The sequence below is a fragment of the Alnus glutinosa genome, chromosome 1 (genome assembly GCF_958979055.1).
Source record: "Alnus glutinosa chromosome 1, dhAlnGlut1.1, whole genome shotgun sequence".
NCBI classification, from domain to species: domain Eukaryota; kingdom Viridiplantae; phylum Streptophyta; class Magnoliopsida; order Fagales; family Betulaceae; genus Alnus; species Alnus glutinosa.
In genome coordinates, this window is record NC_084886.1 from 24,672,319 (window position 1) to 24,693,371 (window position 21,053).

The 21,053-nt window shown below is 36.0% G+C and overlaps 1 protein-coding gene and 1 long non-coding RNA gene across 3 annotated transcripts; both read right to left on the reverse strand.

Annotated features, from left to right (window-relative positions):
- Positions 1 to 279: 279 nt before the first annotated feature.
- Positions 280 to 2,512, reverse strand: LOC133858717 (probable ascorbate-specific transmembrane electron transporter 1). Its single transcript, XM_062294185.1, has 4 exons — positions 2,252 to 2,512; positions 2,098 to 2,146; positions 1,411 to 1,610; positions 280 to 834 (listed from the first exon to the last, which is right to left on the reverse strand). The coding sequence occupies exons 1-4, from the start codon at positions 2,417 to 2,419 to the stop codon at positions 580 to 582; spliced, it is 672 nt and encodes a 223-aa protein (XP_062150169.1). The 5' UTR covers positions 2,420 to 2,512; the 3' UTR covers positions 280 to 579.
- A 3,267-nt stretch (positions 2,513 to 5,779) lies between these two features.
- LOC133858858 (uncharacterized) lies at positions 5,780 to 9,083 on the reverse strand. Of its 2 annotated transcripts, XR_009898616.1 has the most exons (4): positions 8,629 to 9,083; positions 7,730 to 7,770; positions 6,481 to 6,597; positions 5,780 to 6,376 (listed from the first exon to the last, which is right to left on the reverse strand). It is a non-coding gene; the product is annotated as an uncharacterized LOC133858858 (long non-coding RNA). The 2 variants fall into 2 exon arrangements; XR_009898615.1 differs by having other exon boundaries at positions 5,780 to 6,597.
- Positions 9,084 to 21,053: the final 11,970 nt, after the last annotated feature.

Sequence of the window (21,053 nt, forward strand, 5' to 3'; positions counted from 1 at the left end):
AATAGTGACCCAAAACCCAATCTAAATTGTTGTATCTGTCAATTAAAGAACAATCCAAACTCATCCAAGTTGCAACTACCCAATCCGAATTGAAGGAATGTCAGTTGTGTGTTTCGAACTGATATTTCTGCGTGTATCTCGAAATTGTCTTATTGTTAAGAAGACAAGCTAAGCAGCACAGACAAAGTAGCAGTCCTTCAGTACTGTAAATGTTAGATTAATGTAGAGACCTTGCAAGGGAGCCGAGTAACGGGAAAACGGTTACAGGAGATCAAACAATTAAAGTCCAAACGAAAAAGATAATATATAGACATAAACAAACAGTAAATTAAACAATGATTCCATCAAATGGATCATAAACTAGGCGGGCCTTTCTAACATAGACAGCTCACAAGGGAGCCCACTAGTTTGTTTCTTTATTGCGTATCAAAAGAATCCAATTAATTAAGTGGAACATTTTAATTTCCTTAGCAAGATAAATCAACCACGGATGGTACGTAACAAATGGTCCGTAACAAATGGTCCATATCTCTTTCTAAGTGATAGTCCTGCATTAACGTTGCTGAGATCCGAGTGTTGTTAATAACGTCGAGGAAGGATGACAGTGAGGCTAACGCTGATTGCATATAGAAGGATCAAGAGCCCAGTAAAGTTCATTATGTATCCTTCACTGTTGAGCGGTGCAGAGCCGATCAAGAGAGCCAACCCTGTCTCAGCAGTTACTACTGCCACGAGGAAGATGACCATCCCAACAAATGTGTGCCAAGGAAGGAGTGTTGCTCTTGCTGTCTTTTCTGCCCTCGGGAAGAAATACGTAAAGAAACCCAACACCCACTGAACAACAGGAAGAGCAGGTTTTGTTAAATCCCAAACTTAAATTATTCGAATAGAAAAGAAGTTCCGAGTATCGAATTGTTGCATATATATAGAGTAATAATTATTTGTTTTTTCTTATTCTGCAAATCGTTAGTGTATATATATACATATCATTCAGAGTATATACTTGTGATATTTCAAATTCAAAGTTGTTATACAATGTTTAGTTTAAAGTTGTTATACAATCACACCTTAGAAAAGAACAAAATAATTTGTACAAAATAAACCAACACATAGATTTGATGTAGTTTGGCAATATAATCTGCATCCATTGCATGACATATAATAATTGAGATGTGTTTGGTATCATTTTCTTGCGTAATATTTTTTTTCCTAAAGGTTAAAAAGAGTGTTGCCTCCGATCTTGTAGGGCCATAGGTGTAATGGATCTCTAATGAAATATAATATGGGTTTAAATTCCTCGCAAATTTATTGGAAGAAAGGAAATTGAGAAAACTTGAAACCTCTAGTAGAAAACATAATTAATATTGGAATTTTAGTCATATTTATCTTAAGTGAAAGTTATATAATTACCTGCAAAGCGTACAAGGATATGGTAATTATGCCCAGCCAGGAATGCGAGCTTTGCATATCCGTGGTTCCTGTCTCATGGTGAAATTTAAAAATGATATAAATCCCCAAAATTCCAGCCGTAAGAGCTATGGCATGCAATATCAGGTGAACCCCTCTTCGCGTGCTCCTTTCACCAGGGACTGTCTTGTATGCCATGATAGCTGCTTAATTCATATCATGTTTATTGATCAGTCCATAAGTAATAATCTCTCTTTATTCAAAATATCTTATACTAGTACTTCTTCATGGATAATCATGCCATATTTCTAAAGTATTTTCTGTAAGATTTAAAGAGAACTATATATGGATGAGTCAATGGCAAAGAAAAGCTCATGATAAACGATTTTACAGAAATTTGCGCAGTAAAAAGTTAAATATATATAGCACATTTCATATTTTCAGATTAGTATGATATAATTTCAAAAATGAATGTTGCTTTGAGTGTCTGAAATTTGTATCGGGTGAGTTTTATGGAAAAAAACAAAATAAAACTTTGAATTTTTTCATATATCTGAATCCAAAATTTGCATAAGAATTTGTACTAAGAACAAAATAAAATTCGAAAAAAAAAAAGAAACTCGTGGGCTTCCCTTAGATGCCAAAATAATTCTCTCTTCCTTCTCTACAGAATAAAGCCGCTTTCCTTACCTTCTCCTCCAATTAAAATAAGCCCAATCACCATTAGAAACGGGTGCAACTGTATATAAGAAGAAGCAAAAAAAGAAAAAGAAAAAAGAATTAAGTTTACATGCATAAGATATAGGAATTAATCGTTCATATATATGTGTGTGTGCACGCATACATTGAAAATCTTCTGTTTGTTGTCGGCTTTGAAAGCAAAGCCTTCACGAAAATGTAGGAGGAGAACAAGCACAAGTGTTGTCACTGCTATGGCTAACAAGTGTGCGAAAATCGCAAACGGGGTTGCCCAGATCAGTTGGTAGCTACGAGTACTTGGAGCAGGTGCCATTGCAAGAATATGATTGTGTTCTAATTAGATTATCCTTGTAATACATATATATGCTGCCTTACAATGCATAAATAGGCAACATTATTTTAATAATAAAGAACTTTCTCTATGCACAATTAAAGAGGGCCGTTTGATTGCTTCAGAGCGATATATATATCGCCAAATTATGTGGGTTCTTGAAAAGCCGTCTTGCCGGCAAATCCAAAGGTGGCAACTCCTATGAGATGGAGTAATCATCGATCTTTCCTGACATATGGAAAAGGCCAAGACAAATTTTGAACCTTCATGGCTCAATTGGGACTCCATAGAACTAGTAATTAATTAATTAATTGTATGATTCCCAAAACAATTTTTTAATTTTTTTTTTTCCAATAAAGACTAGACAACAATTCTTTTGTTTTACATATATATTTCAGTTTTTTTTTTTTTTTATATATATATATATATATGTTTTGTCATAATAATGCTATGCATGTAACTTTGAAAATCGCTATTAAATGTCATACTTGTAGCATTACTCGTTTTAACATAACAAGCCTAGGATTTGAGAAAATATATAATAAAAATGACAAGCTAACGGAGGGATCAGTCATAAAAATGGAAGTTTAACAAATAATATTTTATAGCTTGATAATATTTAATATTTTTTAATATGTTTCTGAAACTAGCTCCGTATGATGGCGTATCAATTTGTAATTATATTTCTAATCTTTTTTTATTTTATTTTTTAATCTTTTTGTCTTTTTCCCTATTAATTTCATTCAATAAAAGAAGTTAAGATACGACTAATGGAAGAACTCAATCTTCTTTAGCGGAAACTTCTGTCTTGTAATTTGTAGAAGACTTTGTGGTTTTCCATGACTGAAATAGAAATACTTCAAACAAAGTCTAAACAAAAAAAAATATCTATTCTCCTTGTATTGAAAGTAATAAACATGCAAGTTTTTTCTGTATGCAGGTTATTTAGGAATGGAAAAAGTATTTATATTCTCCTCAAACTATCACTCAATTATTAATGTCCCTCCCAAATTATCAATTGTGTCAATGTCTCCCCTCAAATTACCAAAATATGTCCATGTCTCTCTTAAGACCAACAAAAAGAAAAAAATGTCTTTATAAATTCGGGAAAAAAAATTAAAACATAAAAATAAAAAGTAAAAAGTAAAAAATAACTTTTTAAAAACAAATTAAAAAAATTAAGGAAAAAACAAATAAACCAACGATTTTTATTTTTATTTTCTTTAAAAAAGAAAAAGAAAAAATAACTGAAAATTAAAAAAAAAAAAACAAAAACAAAAACAAAAAAAACCCTTTTTTTTATTTTTTTATTTATTATTTTTATGTTTTGTTTTTTGTTTTTTTTTTTTTTGTTTTTTTGTTTTTTTTTTTTTATAACTTTTTGTAATTTTATATATATTTTTTTCATTAGGGGATCGGACATTGGCATTTTTCGGTAGTTTATTGGAGGAGATTGACACAATTGACAGTTTGAAAGGGACACTGACAATGACATGATAGTTTTAAGGGGTTATGTATACTGTAAGAAATTTTCCCTTTAAAAATTTATAGTTTATAATTGTTAAATCCATTAAAGGGAGTTGCCTATAAATTTAAGAAAAATGATACAAATCCATCATTACCTATAATACTATCTTATTTTTAAATTCACCACTAAATTTGTACTATCCACATTTGGTCCACAAATCCAATCAGGGCTCATATTATAGTACTTTATTGTTTAACAGAGGTAAAATGCATATATAATTAACATGTGTCACCTACAATATATATATATAGAAAAACTATAAATATATGAAAGAGATAAAAACTAAAAAAAAAAAAAAAAATTCACCTGCATTTAGCAACCAAATAATATCAGTTTAAAGCGTCAATAATAACCATTTTTTTTTTTTTTTTTTTTAAAGAACATTAGCGACGCCCTGAAAATGTGATCGTTGATATATGATTATTACTGACGAAATTTTAGCCGTCGCTAAAAGTTTGATCGCAAACGACATTTCATGTAGTAAGTACACTTCGATTTTAAACTGGAATAGATCAAAGTAAAGCATTGCTTCTGACTTTAAGTATCCGTGGATAGCTTTCTCGTGATCCACACGTACAATGAATGTTAATTGACTTACAATATATTGATGTCAAAAGGCCGGCAATGCAGGGACGAACCAGAAAGTATTTTGAGCAGGGTTAAGGCATTTTTGAAAAAATAAAAATAAACAATTAAACGAAAGAAATTATACAAAATAAGTATTTCATATGTAACGACCCACTCCCAATGACACAATATTGTTTGCTTTTGGCTCCCCATACCAGACTTCCCAGGAGGTCACCCATCCTGGGATTACTCTTGCAGAAGCACGCTTAACTACGGAGTTCTGATAGGTTCATGACCATCACGGCTTTAAAACACGTTGTGTCATAAAGAGTGCATTTATACATATAAGCACATCCTCATTCCTAGGCGATGTGGGACGTCACATCATAATACATCAATTTTCAGCCAAAATACCTATCAAAATGGAATCCGTCGTTTTTTTAAATCCTGAAAATCATTTATGATTGAATCTATTGTAATTGTTGTACTAACTTCTCTTTCAATGTATACCATTAGAGAATCCATCAGAAACTCATCTTCAATTTTGTTGCGAAGCCTAGTTTTGACAATATTCATTGCTGAAAATGCTCGTTATATAGTTGTGGTAGAAACGGGAAGAGTAAGTACAAGTACAATAACTCGAAAAACAAGTTGGTAGATAGTTAATTTTCCGGTACTAACCAACCATTCGCACTGTTCAGAAATATTTGATAATGCTTGGAAACTTGAATGTTGAACTACATTATACTTATAACAGTTGAGTTCTATTTCCATCTGTTCATTTTCAAGATTAGAAAAGTCTTGCGGATAAAACTTGTTAACCAACTGACGAATATAATCAATTCTAAAAGATTCACGTGCAGCTTAAGGATCAACAGCTCAGCCGAGAATAAGCAACTCCACCGCATGCTCACTAAACCATCAATTTAATTCTTGCAATTGAGAATTTGTTGAGGCACAAAAAATATCCACTCCATAATGTTGCTCAATTGTAAAGTTGGCTTGTTGATGGCGAGCTCGATCTCATCTCTCAACATAATGAACATTTATATCTTGGACATCTATATTGCGTTTCTCGCAAAATGACTTCACATTGGCAAGTAAATCATCACATTTATCATCTCTATATTGTTGGATATATGTTTTAGTGGATGAAACAAGTTGCATGGCACTTGAAATATCTTGAGATTTTGATTACAATTCTTGACATAGAATCAGTAATCTGGATCGTTTCTTTCATGAGATGCAAGATGAAGACAAATTCAAATGAAGTCATTACTTGATAAACTGAATATGCTTCTGCTTGTTAGGAAGAAGTAGTTCCCATATGAATGATTTTAAGAATAACTTCACAAGTTGGACTAAAATTTTTGATCAAGCTAGAAACTGATCTCAAGTAAGAACTCCAACGAGTATCTCCAACCTGTTGTAAAGTACTAATTTGATTAAGTCCTCTTCCACTCTCAATCTCATCAATTTCAATCAGGTAAGCAATTTCAGAACATGCATAACTTCTTCAAATCGATTGCATGAGGCACAAACAATATTGACAATAGAACTCAACTTAGTGAAAAATTGATGAACATGAATAACTTCTTTTGACGCCACCACTAATGCCAATTGCCAACGATGTGCGAAACAATGAATGTAGTAGGGATATGGACGATCATTTGAAACCAAAGCTTGCAACCCATTCCACCCACCTCGCATGTTACTTGCGTCGTCATATCCTTGCCCATGAATATTTTCAATGGCTAACTTATGTTGCGACAATACAAAATATATACCCTTTTGTAGGGTTAGTGCCACAGTATTAGCGACATGAACAAGCCCCAAAAAAGTTCCTGCACAAAACCATCTTTGTTGACAAATTTTAAAACTATAGCATTTTGCTCTTTCATTGACTCATCACGAGCTTCATTAAAAATTATGCAAAAATTTGCATTACCAATTTCTTTGCGAATTGCCTCCTTACTTTGGTTGAAAAAATATGTAAAATTTCTTTTTGTATTGTTGGTGATGTATAAGAGGCATTTTTTGGAGCTTGGGCTATCACTTCAGCAATCTGTTCATTATATGAAACCATCAAATTCAATATTCAAGAAAATTTCCACGATTCATTGAATCAACACTTTCATCCCGACTTGTGAAAGCAACACCTTGAAATGCAAGCACTCGAACAACATCAATTGATGCTTTTAATTGCAGTCGATTGTTTGAAATTTGTTCAAAAGTGAAATTTTCAAAAACATTTTGTATATGTTGAGACTGGTTCTTCAAGTCTTCTTATGAACTCTAAGCAATTCTGTGAAATGAATTAGGATCTTTTCCTATATGATTGAGAAAAGCACAATTTTTTCCATCTCTAACTTTTTTCCTACTCTTGAATCCATCTATAGTAAATACACGTTGCATAGGATTCCCAGATGGCTTATTAAAGAAAGCATAGTAGACAATATGCTGCATCTTTTTTGCACATATATTCAAGCCATAAACGAAATAGATTGAACCACGAAGGTTGAAAGCTACAAAGATGATTTTCATCTCCACGTTTTGGGTATTGTGGGAGGATTAATTGGTACGGACTAGCTTTAATGTAAGCTCGTCGAATTTCATCTCATTGATTAACATTATACTCCCATATTTGACGATGCAATCCAGGAACAAACTCCAACGAACTAATACCAAATTTATTGAAATCAACTCTTCGAGATTTTTAGAAAATATTTCAGAAACTACGATATCAGAAGTTGGCGATGATGCATCACCAACATTGGCATTTGAATTTTGTGCATTTTTTCTTTTGAAAAATTCAAGTATTGTATTTGGCTTGTCCATCATCTACACATAAATTTACATAGTTATATTGGAGCCTTTAGAAAAGCAAGAAAAAATATTTGTAAGTTAGCAATTAACAAACTCACAAAAAGAACAATAGAATATAATAGCTTTCACGTGTCAAATTCTCCAATTAATTGTTTAGACTTATAAAACATAATAACCAATATTCTCAATATTTAATGACCATAATATCCAAATTACAATACTACTTATATTAGGAATTGAGCTAAGAAAAAAAAAGTGCGATTAATTGTTTAGATTTATAAAATATAATAACCAATATTCTCAATATTTAATAACCATAATATCCAAATTACAATACTACTTATATTAGGAGTTGAGCTTAGAAAACTAACCTCAAAAAGTGCGACTTGCATAGAGTGGTTTTGCTCCACTTCTGTGTTGTGAATTAATTGTTGTTCGATGTCGTAAAAATCAGAGTAAATCAACAATTTCAAAAATCAAAATTTTATAATACTATAAACTAAAAACTAAAACTAAAAATAAAAAAATCGTCCACAAGGCATTTAATAATCACTAAACAAACCATTTAAGTTATTTAATAATTCTCACCCTTACCCATTTTTTCTTTTTTAATTAATCCATTAACTCTGCTTAGACCACTTTTCTGATCCCCAACTTCCAAGCCATATTCACAAATATCATGATTCAAAGAGACAAAATTCACTCACAAATCAGAATTTGACAAATTGACAATGATTTCACTTTCACTATTACACACCTTTTTTTAAAGGGTTAAAACTTTCATAAATTTCAAATACCACTTTAAAAATTATTATAATTTATCAATAACACAAATTAATCTAACACAAATAATCAGTATCACTCTCACTATTCTCAACATCTCATGGTTCACGAGTAAAAGTAGGGTTTTAAACTTTTGGTTTCTCCTGATTCTTTTACTGTGGGTGTGAGGTTTGAAATTGCCTAAGCAATGCATACGCTTTTTGACTTGCTTGTCCATTAGTCTACTATAGTAGATGGAGAAAAAGGCAAATACAATGAATACAATTATACAAATGCTTGCCAAACACCAATAAATTTCTATTGTCCCTTGACTTCTTGTCTTGTTCTCTTTCTCTAGACTCTTATAAACTTTTCTTGTCTTCCTCTTCACGTTTTCTGTTTTCCCCAATTCACGCTTTTATTTTTCTTCTTCTTTCTTCAATTCTTCATCATATGACCGGAAAAAATGAAAAAAAAAATATTAGGGATTTTAGATTTGAGAACTTACAAAGCGATATTGTGTTGGCTATGTTAGAGACGAAGCACAAGTCGGCTGTTAAAGCCTCGGCTCTAAGCATCGATGGGTGATGGCTGATGGGTCTGTAGACTCTGTTCTCTATTTCGGTGCCCGCCTCTGATCGATTGATTCTTATGTGGGAGAAAGATGGTGAATCCAGAGGCGGTGATGGGCCTAATGGCGGTGGACATATGGTGTTGGTGGGTGTGCTTAGGGGCCACAACAAAGCATTTGGTGTGCAGTGGGTCGGTTAACAAAACAATTAGGATCTGGAGGAGAGGAGTAGAGAAGAGGTATTCGTGTTTCAATTTTTTTTTTATTAAATAATAAATATTTTTATTTCAGTTGTTTGGCTATGTTGGAAGGGCACCGACACCCCGTTAAGTGCTTGATGGCGGCTTTTGATGTTTGTAACAAATCTGTGGATTGTAGAGGGCTTTTTTTTAGGTTTATTTGGTTAAGGCAAAAAATTTAATTGGGTAAGGGCCAACCTAATTTGTTGAGAAAGGGCCAATGGGCTAGATTTTTTTTTTTTTTTTTTAACATTTTTTTTTCATCCTTATGCGCCCCCCCCCCCCCCCCCCCCCCCCCCCAATCTCTGCGGGCCATGCATGGAAGTATAGCACTACCCTTACAGTCGTCTATCTCTTCCCACTTTTAAAAGGCATCCACTGTTCCAGAGAATTCCCTTGTATATATGGTGAATTGACCACCCAACCTTCTTGGCTGCCTTCTAGACTCTTGGAAAACTAAAAACCGATGAAAATACTTTTAAAATTAAATGCAATACCTTTTAATAGGCTTTTTTTTTATTCTTTTTTGAATAAATATTTATGACTTCATTAATAAAGGTTGAAGACACTAGAGCGTAAAAGCTCTAAATAACCAAAGTGTGAACCTCTAATAGTAGAATTCCACGAATACCCTCCGGAATACAATCTACCCAAATCTGATCCGTGCATGTTTGACCTCTCTTTTGCGAGACCATGAGCTACAAAATTTTCCCCTCTTGATGTGACATACTTGCCAACTCCAAAAAATATGTAGGACAGCTAGAACGTCCGCCATTATTTGCCCATAAATGCTATAATTAAGACCAACTACATTTAAAGCATTCACCACCTATAAGGAGTCACCCTAGCTCCAAAATAATTTTGTGTAGACCCTGGCCCTATTTCAACTGAATTCCACTGCAATCAAAGTCACGGTTGCTTCTGCCACCACAGGTTCCAATTGTGTACGTAAGGATTGGCTGGTGGCAGGATACACTTTTCCTTTTGAATCTTGCACAATGATGCCAACACCCATTCTTCCAAACTTCGGGTCCAAGGCGGCATCCCAATTAATTTTATAAAATCCTGTGGGTGGAGATCTCCATTGCGCACGTCCTGCTCCTCCTGCGTTGTCCCCTAGGGGCTTGTCTTTTGCAATGGCCTCTCGTAGGGAAATAGATGTTGTTTGGGTGGAAAAACTCCCCCCCCCCCCCCCCCCCCCCGGCGCACGCGCGCGCAATGAAACACATTATTCCTTCTAAGCCTGATTTTGCGGGGGATCTCAACGTGGAGCTCTACCTCTTCTCTTGTACACTTATCAATCATGTTCTCTAACACGTCCACAAAAGTGTTGCCTTCATCAGAGCTCTTTTTGATTTTTCTCCCACATGCTCCACATACATCTTTAGCCAATGGGCAATCCCATAAAATATGTTTCACTGCTCATGTTACATAACAAACACAAAGAGTTCGGAACAATACCTTGCTTGTGCAGATTTTCTTTCGTGGGGAGGATATTATTGCAAGGCCTCCATTTTGACTGGGTTGGGCACCTTCATTCCCCAAATTATCTTCCAAAGTTTGTTCATATCTGATTTTTGTGTGTTTAGGGATTATTATTCCAGTATCTTTCCCTTTGTAAACCAGCAGCAAACCTCTCCTTTTCTCGCTCACTCAGCCTGTACCTAAAACAGAGCAGGAACTTTCTCTCTAGCTGTCTGTTTGTCTCTCTCAGTTTACAACCAGAATAGGATCAACTCTCTCCTCTCCCTTAGTACTTAGGTCAGTAGCAGAAAAATATGAAGAAGAAAGTAAAACTCTCACTCCCTAACTCTCACCCACCCATTCAGCACAAGAAGAGCTTTAAAGCTCTCTTATCTCCCTCTCAAACTCTTTGTTTTTCCTATTTACAGCAGCTCCCTTTCTTTAAAATAGAACATATAAAGAATCATTCACTTCCTCTCTTTGTGTCTCTCGGCTAAAATAAAAGAATCTTTTTGTTTCTCTCACGGGTTGCATCTCTTTTAAAAGGAAAACAGAAAAATTCTCTCTCTCGTGTGTTATGGCAAGAGTGTAATTTCAGCCCTTTTTCCAGAAGCCTTTGGTAAGCCTCTACAAACCTAGCTTGTGGTCTTATTATTAGGTTGAAAATAAGTGTTTGAAATATATTCTGAAAAGAAATATATTTGTTGTGAAAAAGAAAATATTTTTAAGACACCGTTACGCCGCCCAAATATTTTAAAACATTACTAGGCATTAGATATATTAATGCCGTTATTATGTCCAATTATATAAAATTATAAAGGTAAAATATTGATATTTGTGTCATTGTGCCGTCCATCTATTTTTAAAATACTAAACCTGTTATTTTCATTAATGAGGTTACAATGTCTAGTTCATACAAGATTGAGATGCCTCATAATTTGGTGGGCGTTCATGACGTCTTCCATGTCTCTTTGCTGCGGAAGTTCATACACAATCCATCACATGTGATTAACTACAAGCCTCTTGATATTTAGCCAAATCTTACATATGAAGAGTTGTCCATCCCAATGTTGGACTGCAAAGAGTAGCAGTTGAGGACCAAGACCATCCCTCTTGTGAAGATCTAATGGCGGAATCACGGTGTTGAGGAAGCCTCATGGGAGCTTGAGCAACAGATGCAGGATCGACATCCCCACTTGTTCGAGTAAACCCAAGTATGATCACTTGATTCATATCATTTCCATGTTTTTCTTTGAGTAAGATGCATGCTTGTATGTGTGTAAAACGCTTAATTTAGAGTCTAAATTTTGTGGTTGAAATTTTTATAAGGGAGGAGGAATGTAATGTCCAAGACGTTAATTAGGTGTTTAAAATGTAAATTAAATTAGCTAAATGATTGATTAGGTAAAGTATGATGAAAACACCAAGAAAACGCTTAGAAAACACTCCAAAACAAGTTTTGGGAAGTCGTGTCTTGACGGGCATTGGACAAGGACGGGACGGGAGTTCCAAAGAGTGAAAATTCACTCTCTGTAGGTTGTGTCTGGATAGGCAGATCATGTGTCTGGACACAAGTTACATAATGTAAATTCTACGAATCTTAAACACGCGTGTTTGGACAGTCACATATCCTGTCTGGACACCACGCGATATAAACTGAAAAATAAGTCATTTTCAGCTCATTTCTCACATAATACATGCCCCTCTCTCATATTTCTCTAGTTTTTTCATCTTAAACCTCTGATTTCTTGAAATCCAAGCCCCCAAACACAAATCTAACACCAGGAATGTGATCTATGCGAAATGATCTATGTTTTGACTGATCGATTTGAGGTAATTTTGAAAACCCTAATCTCTTTAGATTTTTGGATGTTTCTTGAAAGATTGAGTTTAATCTTTCATTATTCTTTAGGTTTTGAGTGTTTTGGAGCTTCATAAATGATCCTCAAGCTCCGGGTAGCATTTGGGTGAGATCTTCTATAAGTTTTCCAAAACCTAAACTTTTTGGTATTTGTCTAAATTGTGGTTTAAGTGCCTAACCCTAAAATTATCTTATGGGTTAGTGTTATTTGTCTTTGGGTTGTTTAATGGAACCCTATAAATTCTATGGGTTTTTCATGGGTTAAGCCCTTGAACAATTCAAGAGCTTTTGGGAAATTTAGTGTTAGAAAATGCTAATATGTGGTGCAATGTATTGATATAGTGGTGCATTGCAAGTCGTTCTCTAGGAGTCCATAAGTTGAGCCTAATATTCATGCAACAATTGTGAGTATTCTACTCACTGAGTATTTTTGAGTATTGTATAAAAATGAAATGATATAATTATTTTGATTCAAACCGACGATAGTTTGATGACATATGTTTTCCATAATTTTAATATTTTCAATTATGTTGATATATTGATGATGTTTGATGAAGTATGAGATATGATTGTGAAAGAATGCTTTGATTAATGTTTTGTTGAGTTTTAATATGTGTTGGGGTTGAGATATAAATTATGTGATTTGTGATTGAGAAAATGACTTGTAGAAGTGTTCATGTTTTATGAGAAAGTTAAGTGTTAAAAGCATGATCATGATCATGTCTACAGCATCACACTAATGGACAAGTCCATGAGGGCAAGCCCTCAAAGCTGTGAATGTAATGTTAATAATGTTTTGAAGGACAAGTCCTTGGAAGGAGTGAGTTGCAAGCTCTCACTGCCTCTGGGCGAGCCCCATAATGTTATGAATGTGTACAAAAAAATTATCCTAGAAGCCATTGGGACAAGTCCCAAAGTGACGTGAATGGAACAACACATGTATACAATTACTGCTAGTATGCATTGATGACTTTTCATGCTAAATATATATATATGCTATGAGATTGAATGAAACAGCACATATGTATATTTTTACAGTTAGACTGCATAAATGTTTTAAAGGCATTAAATTAAGCTTAAATGTGCTTAGATACTTGTATTTCCGAAAGGTTTGGAAATGCCCGTATTTTAGTATAGTTGGGTGAGATATGTTTAGATGTACTTAAATACTTGTATTTCTCCATATTTGAAAATGTTTGTATCTGGTATAGCTAGGCATGATGCCGCATGTTTTATACTTAGACATACTTGTATGCTAGTATTTTCCAAAACTAGAAAGCTTGTATACATGTATAGCTGAGTCATCTAGTATGTATGTAAAAGATAATATGTGTAGATGGGCTTGTATATATGTACTTCCAAGCTGTATATTGGAATTTGTGTATATATTCACACCCACGTAGTATGTTGTCTACATGGTTATGAATTATCAGTGTTTAAGTTATTAGCTACGATATGCTTTCAAGGGACATATTTATAACTATAAAGAGTAACTGTTATTGTAAATGAATGATAAAGTGAAATGTCGCTTCTATGTGAAAACGTAGTGAGTATTATGCTACTAAGGTGGTGAACTCACCCATTCACCTTTACGGACGTGGCTAACTCCACAATCGTATAAACATTGCTCCTTTGGCTGCAAGTACCCCCGATGTAGACGATGATCCCATAGCACTTTATTTGGGATATTATGAATGAAGCTCACCACGACGGTTGTAATAGTTGGCCTATGGGTTGTCCATTCATTTGTTGATTTTGTATATGGCATGTGACACTTGTGTCACTGATTATTTTGTAAAGCCATTCTTAGTAATATAATTATTATTTTGGTAAGCCTTAACCAAATAGATGTTAAATGGCTCTGTTAGTTTTTAATTGGCTACATTTTGTTGACAAAAATCACTGTCATGTAATGTTTCTGCTTTAACAGGGATGTCGTATATTTTAGAGTCTTCAAATATTCAGAGTGTATTCTCTGATATGGAAAGGGCCTAAATATGATAATTTTTAGTGTCACAAGCTTCAAGAAGGTAATTTCAAAGTTCCTAGAAGATTCTGTGTGGATTCCAACTCAACAGAAGTCGGATCCATTATTTCCGTTCGGACGGCCTAGTAAAGCGTCCAGACGCACATCAGTCAGACGATGTGGCAATACCGTTCGGACTCCCATCAGTGTCAAGAAGCTTCGAACAGTTCAAGGTTACATCCGTCCGGACATCATGGCAACACGTATAGGAGCTCTTCAAAGTTCCAGAAGAATCCAGCGTTCAAGTGCATCAATTCGGACGACGTAGCAATACCGTCCAGTCGCCAGTCAATGTTCAACAAGTAAAAAGATTCTCATCCCAGTCACAGATATTGGAAGACAACTGCAATCGTCCGGACGTCAGGTCTACATCGTCCGGATGCTATCCTTGATAAGGCAAGACGTGGAGAAGAATTGCAACCGTCCGGAAGTTAGGGCAAAACCGTTCGAATGCCAGTCCTTATTATAAAAATTGCGTGCAGCAGAAGTGCAACCGCCCGGACTCTAGGGTAACACCATTCGGACATGGCCTTATTTAGGAAAGAAAATTTGTGCTTTATGGAAAGCCGATTGCGCAGTTCACCGTCCAGACGGCCTCAGCTTGTGTCCGGACGTCGCCTAGAGAAAATCGTATTAGCCTCGATTTAGGTCTTCTGTAGCCTATAAATAGAGGCCTCTAGGCATGTATTATTTACAGAATTCGGTATTGAATTCTTTAGAGCTTAGAGAATATATTTTAGGAGTTGTTGTGCTGATCCGCTTGCTCTCAAGCCGTTACCGTTGTGTATTGTTGCTGTGCTACAATTGATGTCTATCTTAGAGAGGAGCCCTAAGGTAAAGGAATCCGTAGAAGACCCCTTCAAGTAGGAAACTTGGTTGGGAGGTGTTCACGTTGGGTTGTGTGTCAAAGTGCTAAATACGATTGTTGTATCGGGTATATGAGTGTTACTGTCTATGTACTAGCTTTGTCTTCCGATAGTGGATTTCTTGGGTTTGGCTGCCCCGGATTTCTCTTAACTGAGTTTTCACTTCGTTAACAAAATATTTGTGTCATTTAAATTTCGCATCTACAGTATTTTGTTACACATTGCGCACACACATACGATTAATTGGAAGTCATTCTATTTTTGAGGTTCTTTTTTGTTGTAATTAACTTATGATAGATTTTATAAGATGTGATTTTTCACTATTCAAGTTTATGTTTTTAGCTGCATAGAGAGATAAATGTTGTACTCTGAATTGCCAGGTACATAGTATAGGGTATGTACCATATGTTGCCTTTGTAACAAATAGTCATGTCGCTATGATTATTTATTTTGTGTGATGTATGAAAAAAAAGGGTCATAATAGCTTAGGGTAACAACTCCCGGTTCTTCTCTAAGCAGCTGTCCAGCAATTTAGCTAGCTTATTAGCTTTAGCAGTCTTCCCCATCATATCCCAGTCCTTCGGTTCCTGAAGCTCCTTCAATTGCTTTTCTTGGGCATTGCACCTCACCAACATATGCCGAAGCTCCACAACCTCCAAAGGATACCCCCTCCTCACCTCCTCGAACTCTTTGAAGAGTCTCGCCAAGCGAATTGACGACTAAAAAAGGGAAGGATACACTTGGGAGTAAAACACACTCCCAGCCCCTTTCATATAATCCACCGGGAGAAGGTTGGAAAGGGCTTTGAGAGGATTCCACTGCAGACCGTAGCCAAGAGAACTGAGCAGAGGCGCCCTTCGCTGAGAGGGTCCTATCATCGAAGGACCCCTGTGGACCGCATCGGTACTCTCAAGAGGTTGGTTCTCAGGAGCCCTAGATGTAGAAGCAACTGTTGGAGAATTTATAAGGGGACCAGAAGGAACGGCGTCCCTAGGAACAAATAGGTCGGGGAAACTAGGCAAGACTGTTGGTAGGGCAGCTTCAAAAGTTTTTTCCCACCCTCACCAGAGGAGTGGCCAGAGGACTAGAATCCCCCAACTAAGAAAAGCTCGGTTTGGGAAAGGAAGAAAGGGTCCTCGAAAGGAGGTTAGAGAGTTGCCCCTCCTAGGTCCCCAACCAAGGCCTTTTGGAAGGCTTGCCGACTTTTGCCTTTACCTTATCCTCCTTACGTTTCTCAGCAGGGCAGGTGATGTGCAAATTTTAATACTTGCAAGCGCACGAATCATTTGCAATATAGTGTATGTGCAAGTGCGAGATCGTATCCACAGGGAATTGTGTTGCAAAAAATTAATTTCTATTTAAACTAATTCTATTTTAACCTAGTTCCGAATTTTGGGGATTGTGAATAAAAGAAAAATAATAATAATAAAAAAATGTACTAAGGTTTTAGAATCCACACCCACCAAATCACAACATAATCTCATGTTCGTCAATACATATCCGAAGTTGTCACCGTACAAATCTTATGTATGTTCCACTATGCTTCAAAAATTAATTAAATCATTCAATGAATCCGTTCTTTGGACAAATCACAAAAGATATCCGGTTTAAACGAATCATCAAATGTATCAGTAGAACGAAACACAATGAATATCCAATGTTTTAATAAATGAAAAATCCAAGCAATCAATTAAATGAGACCATCTCAAATCATCACATGTATCCGAAAATCACAACAGATATCTAAGAAATCATCTCAATAATTGAAAAGTAGTAAAACATTGAAAATATTAAACCAAATAAAATCGGATAGTATAAACTCTCATGAAAATATTGTTGCTTTTTGAAGGTGAGGTTTCATCCTCAACCTTAGTTGAAAAAATTAGCTACTCATCACTAAGAAGAAAATACTAAATTTTATTAAGAACATAAAAATAAAAAAACTTACAAAGAATAAAAGCCAAAGAACCCAGCTACTGCTATGTACAATGTTGGGATTTGTGTTCTAAGTGGTGCATAACATGGGGTATTTATAGCAGAAAATTAGGTTAAACCCAATTTTTACAAAATGACACCTCTACCCTTCTAAACCCTAATAGGAGAAAAGAACACAAGAGTTTAGGGCCATATTTTCAAAATGACACTTCTACCCCTCAAAAACCTTAATAAGAGAGAAGAATGCTAGGGTTTAGAGTGTCTGCAGCCGCCAGGAACAAGGAAATTCGCGCTCTTATATTGCGGGGCATTTATGATGTAGCAAACATTCAAATTAGGAAAATTCTATTTCAGAATGATTTGTAGTATTTTGAATTAGCTTTCTAACTCCACTAATTTCACTTTAATATAATACTTGAGCTGAAAGTTATAGTCAAAATACTATGCCTTGTGCAGAACTTAAAATTTAGTCCAATCCGATTTTGACTTCCAAAATTGCATTTTTCTCTTTAAAACTACCGTTTTTTCTCCATGATCTGTAAAACACCAAAATACAAAAGCTAACCAACAAAATTAAAAAATAACAAAGCTAAAGGTTTAACAAATGTGAATTAAGGGGTCCAAATATACAATATTTGGCACTCATCAGCAGGACCAAACTTTGGGTAGGGTTATTGCCCACTTCCTCCCATCAGACCGAGGCCCCTCCGGAACATAGTCGCTCGAGTTTGCACCAAAAGAGATGGACATAGGGCTCGTCCTACTAACATGCCTCGGTGGACCCCCTAACAATAGTCTCTGGCGACAAAGAAGTTTCAGACGTCCGGGGGAGTCCAGGTGAAGGAGGAGAAGTCGTTGGGGGAGCGGGAGTAGCTTCAGGGGACCCTGGCGGAGTCCTGCTCACGGCTAGGACATTCCTCTTTCCTCGTTCTTTCTTCCTCAAGGTTTTCTTTGCTGGAGAAGCCCTGACAACCAGTGGCTGCCCAGGCCCAACGGCTTTTGCTTTCTTTTTATTCTGCCTCTACTTCAGTTTGACGTTGCCCTTAAGAATCTCGTAGCCAAACATCTCCCAAAGAGCAGCGTCAATGACAATGGCATCATAATTCATCCTCGCGGCATTCTCCGCGAGTCGGGAGAAATTGAAGGTCGCCTTAACATGCTTTTTCTGTGCGTGGGTCAAGTCTGGAAACGGTTGCCCTACAAGAAGATATACAAAGAATCAACAATAAAGAAATATACATATATAAATCTAACACGAAGAATTAGTGAAATACTTACAATCTTTCTTCAGTGTGCCCCACTCCCGGGGCACCCTCTAATCTACAGGAAATCATTCGGGGAGATCTGACTCTTAGGAGCCCGAGACATAGAAGAACTTTGCATACCAGTTCTTGTTGTTGGAGTAGATTTGCTTCATCGTGATGAACTGAAGCTTCACTCGGATGGAGAAGTCTAGGACCCCCGTCTTAGAATATATTGGCCAGTAGATGGAGAAAAACTCTGGGATACATATCTGATGCCCGGGGTTTATCTCTGGCCATAAAATATATGAGGTGAGAAAGGGTCTCCACTCGTTAGGCATTATTTGGAACAAGGACAACCGGAGGCAACACAACAACTCTTAGGCGGTGGGTTGAAGTGGGAAACGAAGACTAGTTTAGAGCATCCGCTTATGAAAATAGATGTCCTTGGAGCAAAGTTCCGGAAAGACGTTATGGTCTGCCCTAGGAAAGTGAATGCGTATGAACGGTGAGATGTCAAATTAGTGCCAAACAAAGAACTCGTCCGCTGCCATGTAGATGGAGTGTAACCTGCAGGCATACTCCAAGTTTGGAGAAATGTCTCCGGCGACCGTGACCTAGTTCATAGCCGAGGCTTCCCCATCATGAATAACCCTTATGCGTTAGTCCTTACCACAGAAGGCGGGACTAGGGACGGGGTTATCTTCCCCGAAAAGATCGTTGCCAGAGGACGACATTTTTTTTCTGTAGAAGAGGTTGGGTTGCAAAGCATGAGAAAAGGGCGAGAAAATTTTCAAAGCCAACAAATACAAATGAAGAAGTGGTGAGTCAGGAAGGAAAGGGGTATTTATACTAAATCCTTGGGACACGTGGTGATAACATAAAGAATGTCAATAGTGGGTAATCATTAAATACCTTGGGTAAAGCCTGGACCGTTACATCCCAGGAAGTGTAACAGTTGAAATGTCAAGGGAGTGGAGCGACGCTTGAGTACGAAGACAGCTCATCATGAGGAATCAATTAAGTGACCTACGACCAAAACATCAGATTACAGAAGCATGTCCCATGTGACGTGACAGATAAGAAATCTCGAGGGTTTATAGCTGGCGGGGCTTCGAAGCATTGACACGTGAGCGTAATAACGACACATTATACGAAGAAGCGAAAGACTGTTCTATGCTTTAGGAAAAACCAAGGCCCGGGTTATTGAAAATGACTATCTGAACTCTAGCTCGGATAAGAGAATTGGGGGTAACTATCGGCAGTAATCCCACTCGGCTTGGTCCATGGTAGTACGAATTCGACTACGTGGATTTTAAATTTATAAGTTTACCACTCGCAATAGTACGTATCGATTGTACTATAGTAAGGGTGATCGAACCACAGAGATTATGGCTTATTTTACGTAATAGGATATCTAAAGAGTGTACTTAACTTAACTTAAGAGTAAAAATAAAAGTAGAGGTTGTATAATTGAAGCTACAACAAGTAAAGTAAAGAAAAGCGGAAATTGAAAACAACTTAAAGGAAACTTAGGGTATTGATCTCATCTAATCTTCAACCAATGAAATGCTTAAAGTCTATATGAATCTTCCTAACATGCATGATATGAGCGTATAATGGGCGTCAACCATTACAACGACCTCGACACGAAAACACTTTCGTTAAGACGTAATCCTAGAGCACCTAGTTTCACATTAATCAACTCCACGTAAAGATTAAACTATAATTGAAAAAAAAAAAACATTTACTCTACCAAAGGTGTGAAATGACGAATGCTCCCTAGCTTACTACTCTATAACACATCCTAATAAGCATACACAACACATGAATACCCTTTTTAGGCTACAATGATAAGGTATCTTAGTTTCACACCAGTCTATTCCATGTAAAGATTAAACCACAATGGAAAGGCATTCTACACTACCAAAGGTATGAAATGACCCGTGCTCCCTAGCATACCCTATAAGGTAACTCTAATAAGTAAACACATATCATGTCAAAAAGAACCATTGCAAAAGACATCGTTCTCTTTCAAGAACGTTGATTTTACTCAAGAAATCTAAGGAAACTCATAGACAAGTTTGACTCTTTTTCATTAATAAATAAATTGGAATCTTGAAAACAAAACCTTTTAGCATGGGTTTTGAGATCCTCTAGCCCTTCACAATCATCAAACACATCTAGAAAATCCTAAGAACCTTAAGAACACTTTATGGTTTTTGGATAGGATTTTGATCAAACCCTAAGAACTAATTTAGCTAGACATAATTGAATCTAATCTAAGCATGAAATCTATGAAAAACAGTAAAGAAACAATAAGAAAATGAACTAAAACAATAGATTAAAACTTAAGAAATTTGGATTACAAGGAAAGAAAGTAAACCTAAGCTACAACATGAAATTTAAAGGAAAAACAACAAAGGAAACAAGCTCTTTGGATTTCGGTCTAGAGAGTAGCACCAAAGTAAACTAGAAATACAAGAAATTAAGTTGATACACCTGAGAAAATCCGAAACCCCCAAAAGATGCATGTCTAAACCTAAATCCATAATCTCATATATATAGAGAATTGGATTTACAAAAGACCATCAAGAGTTAATTCTAGCCGCACAAACAGAGCTGGTCGGCGTCCATTTCTGTCCACAAAATCCAACTTATGATTTGAATTACATAAAGAATTCAAAAGATCTAGAAATATCTAATTTTCTGGAAGACAGAGAAATCGAT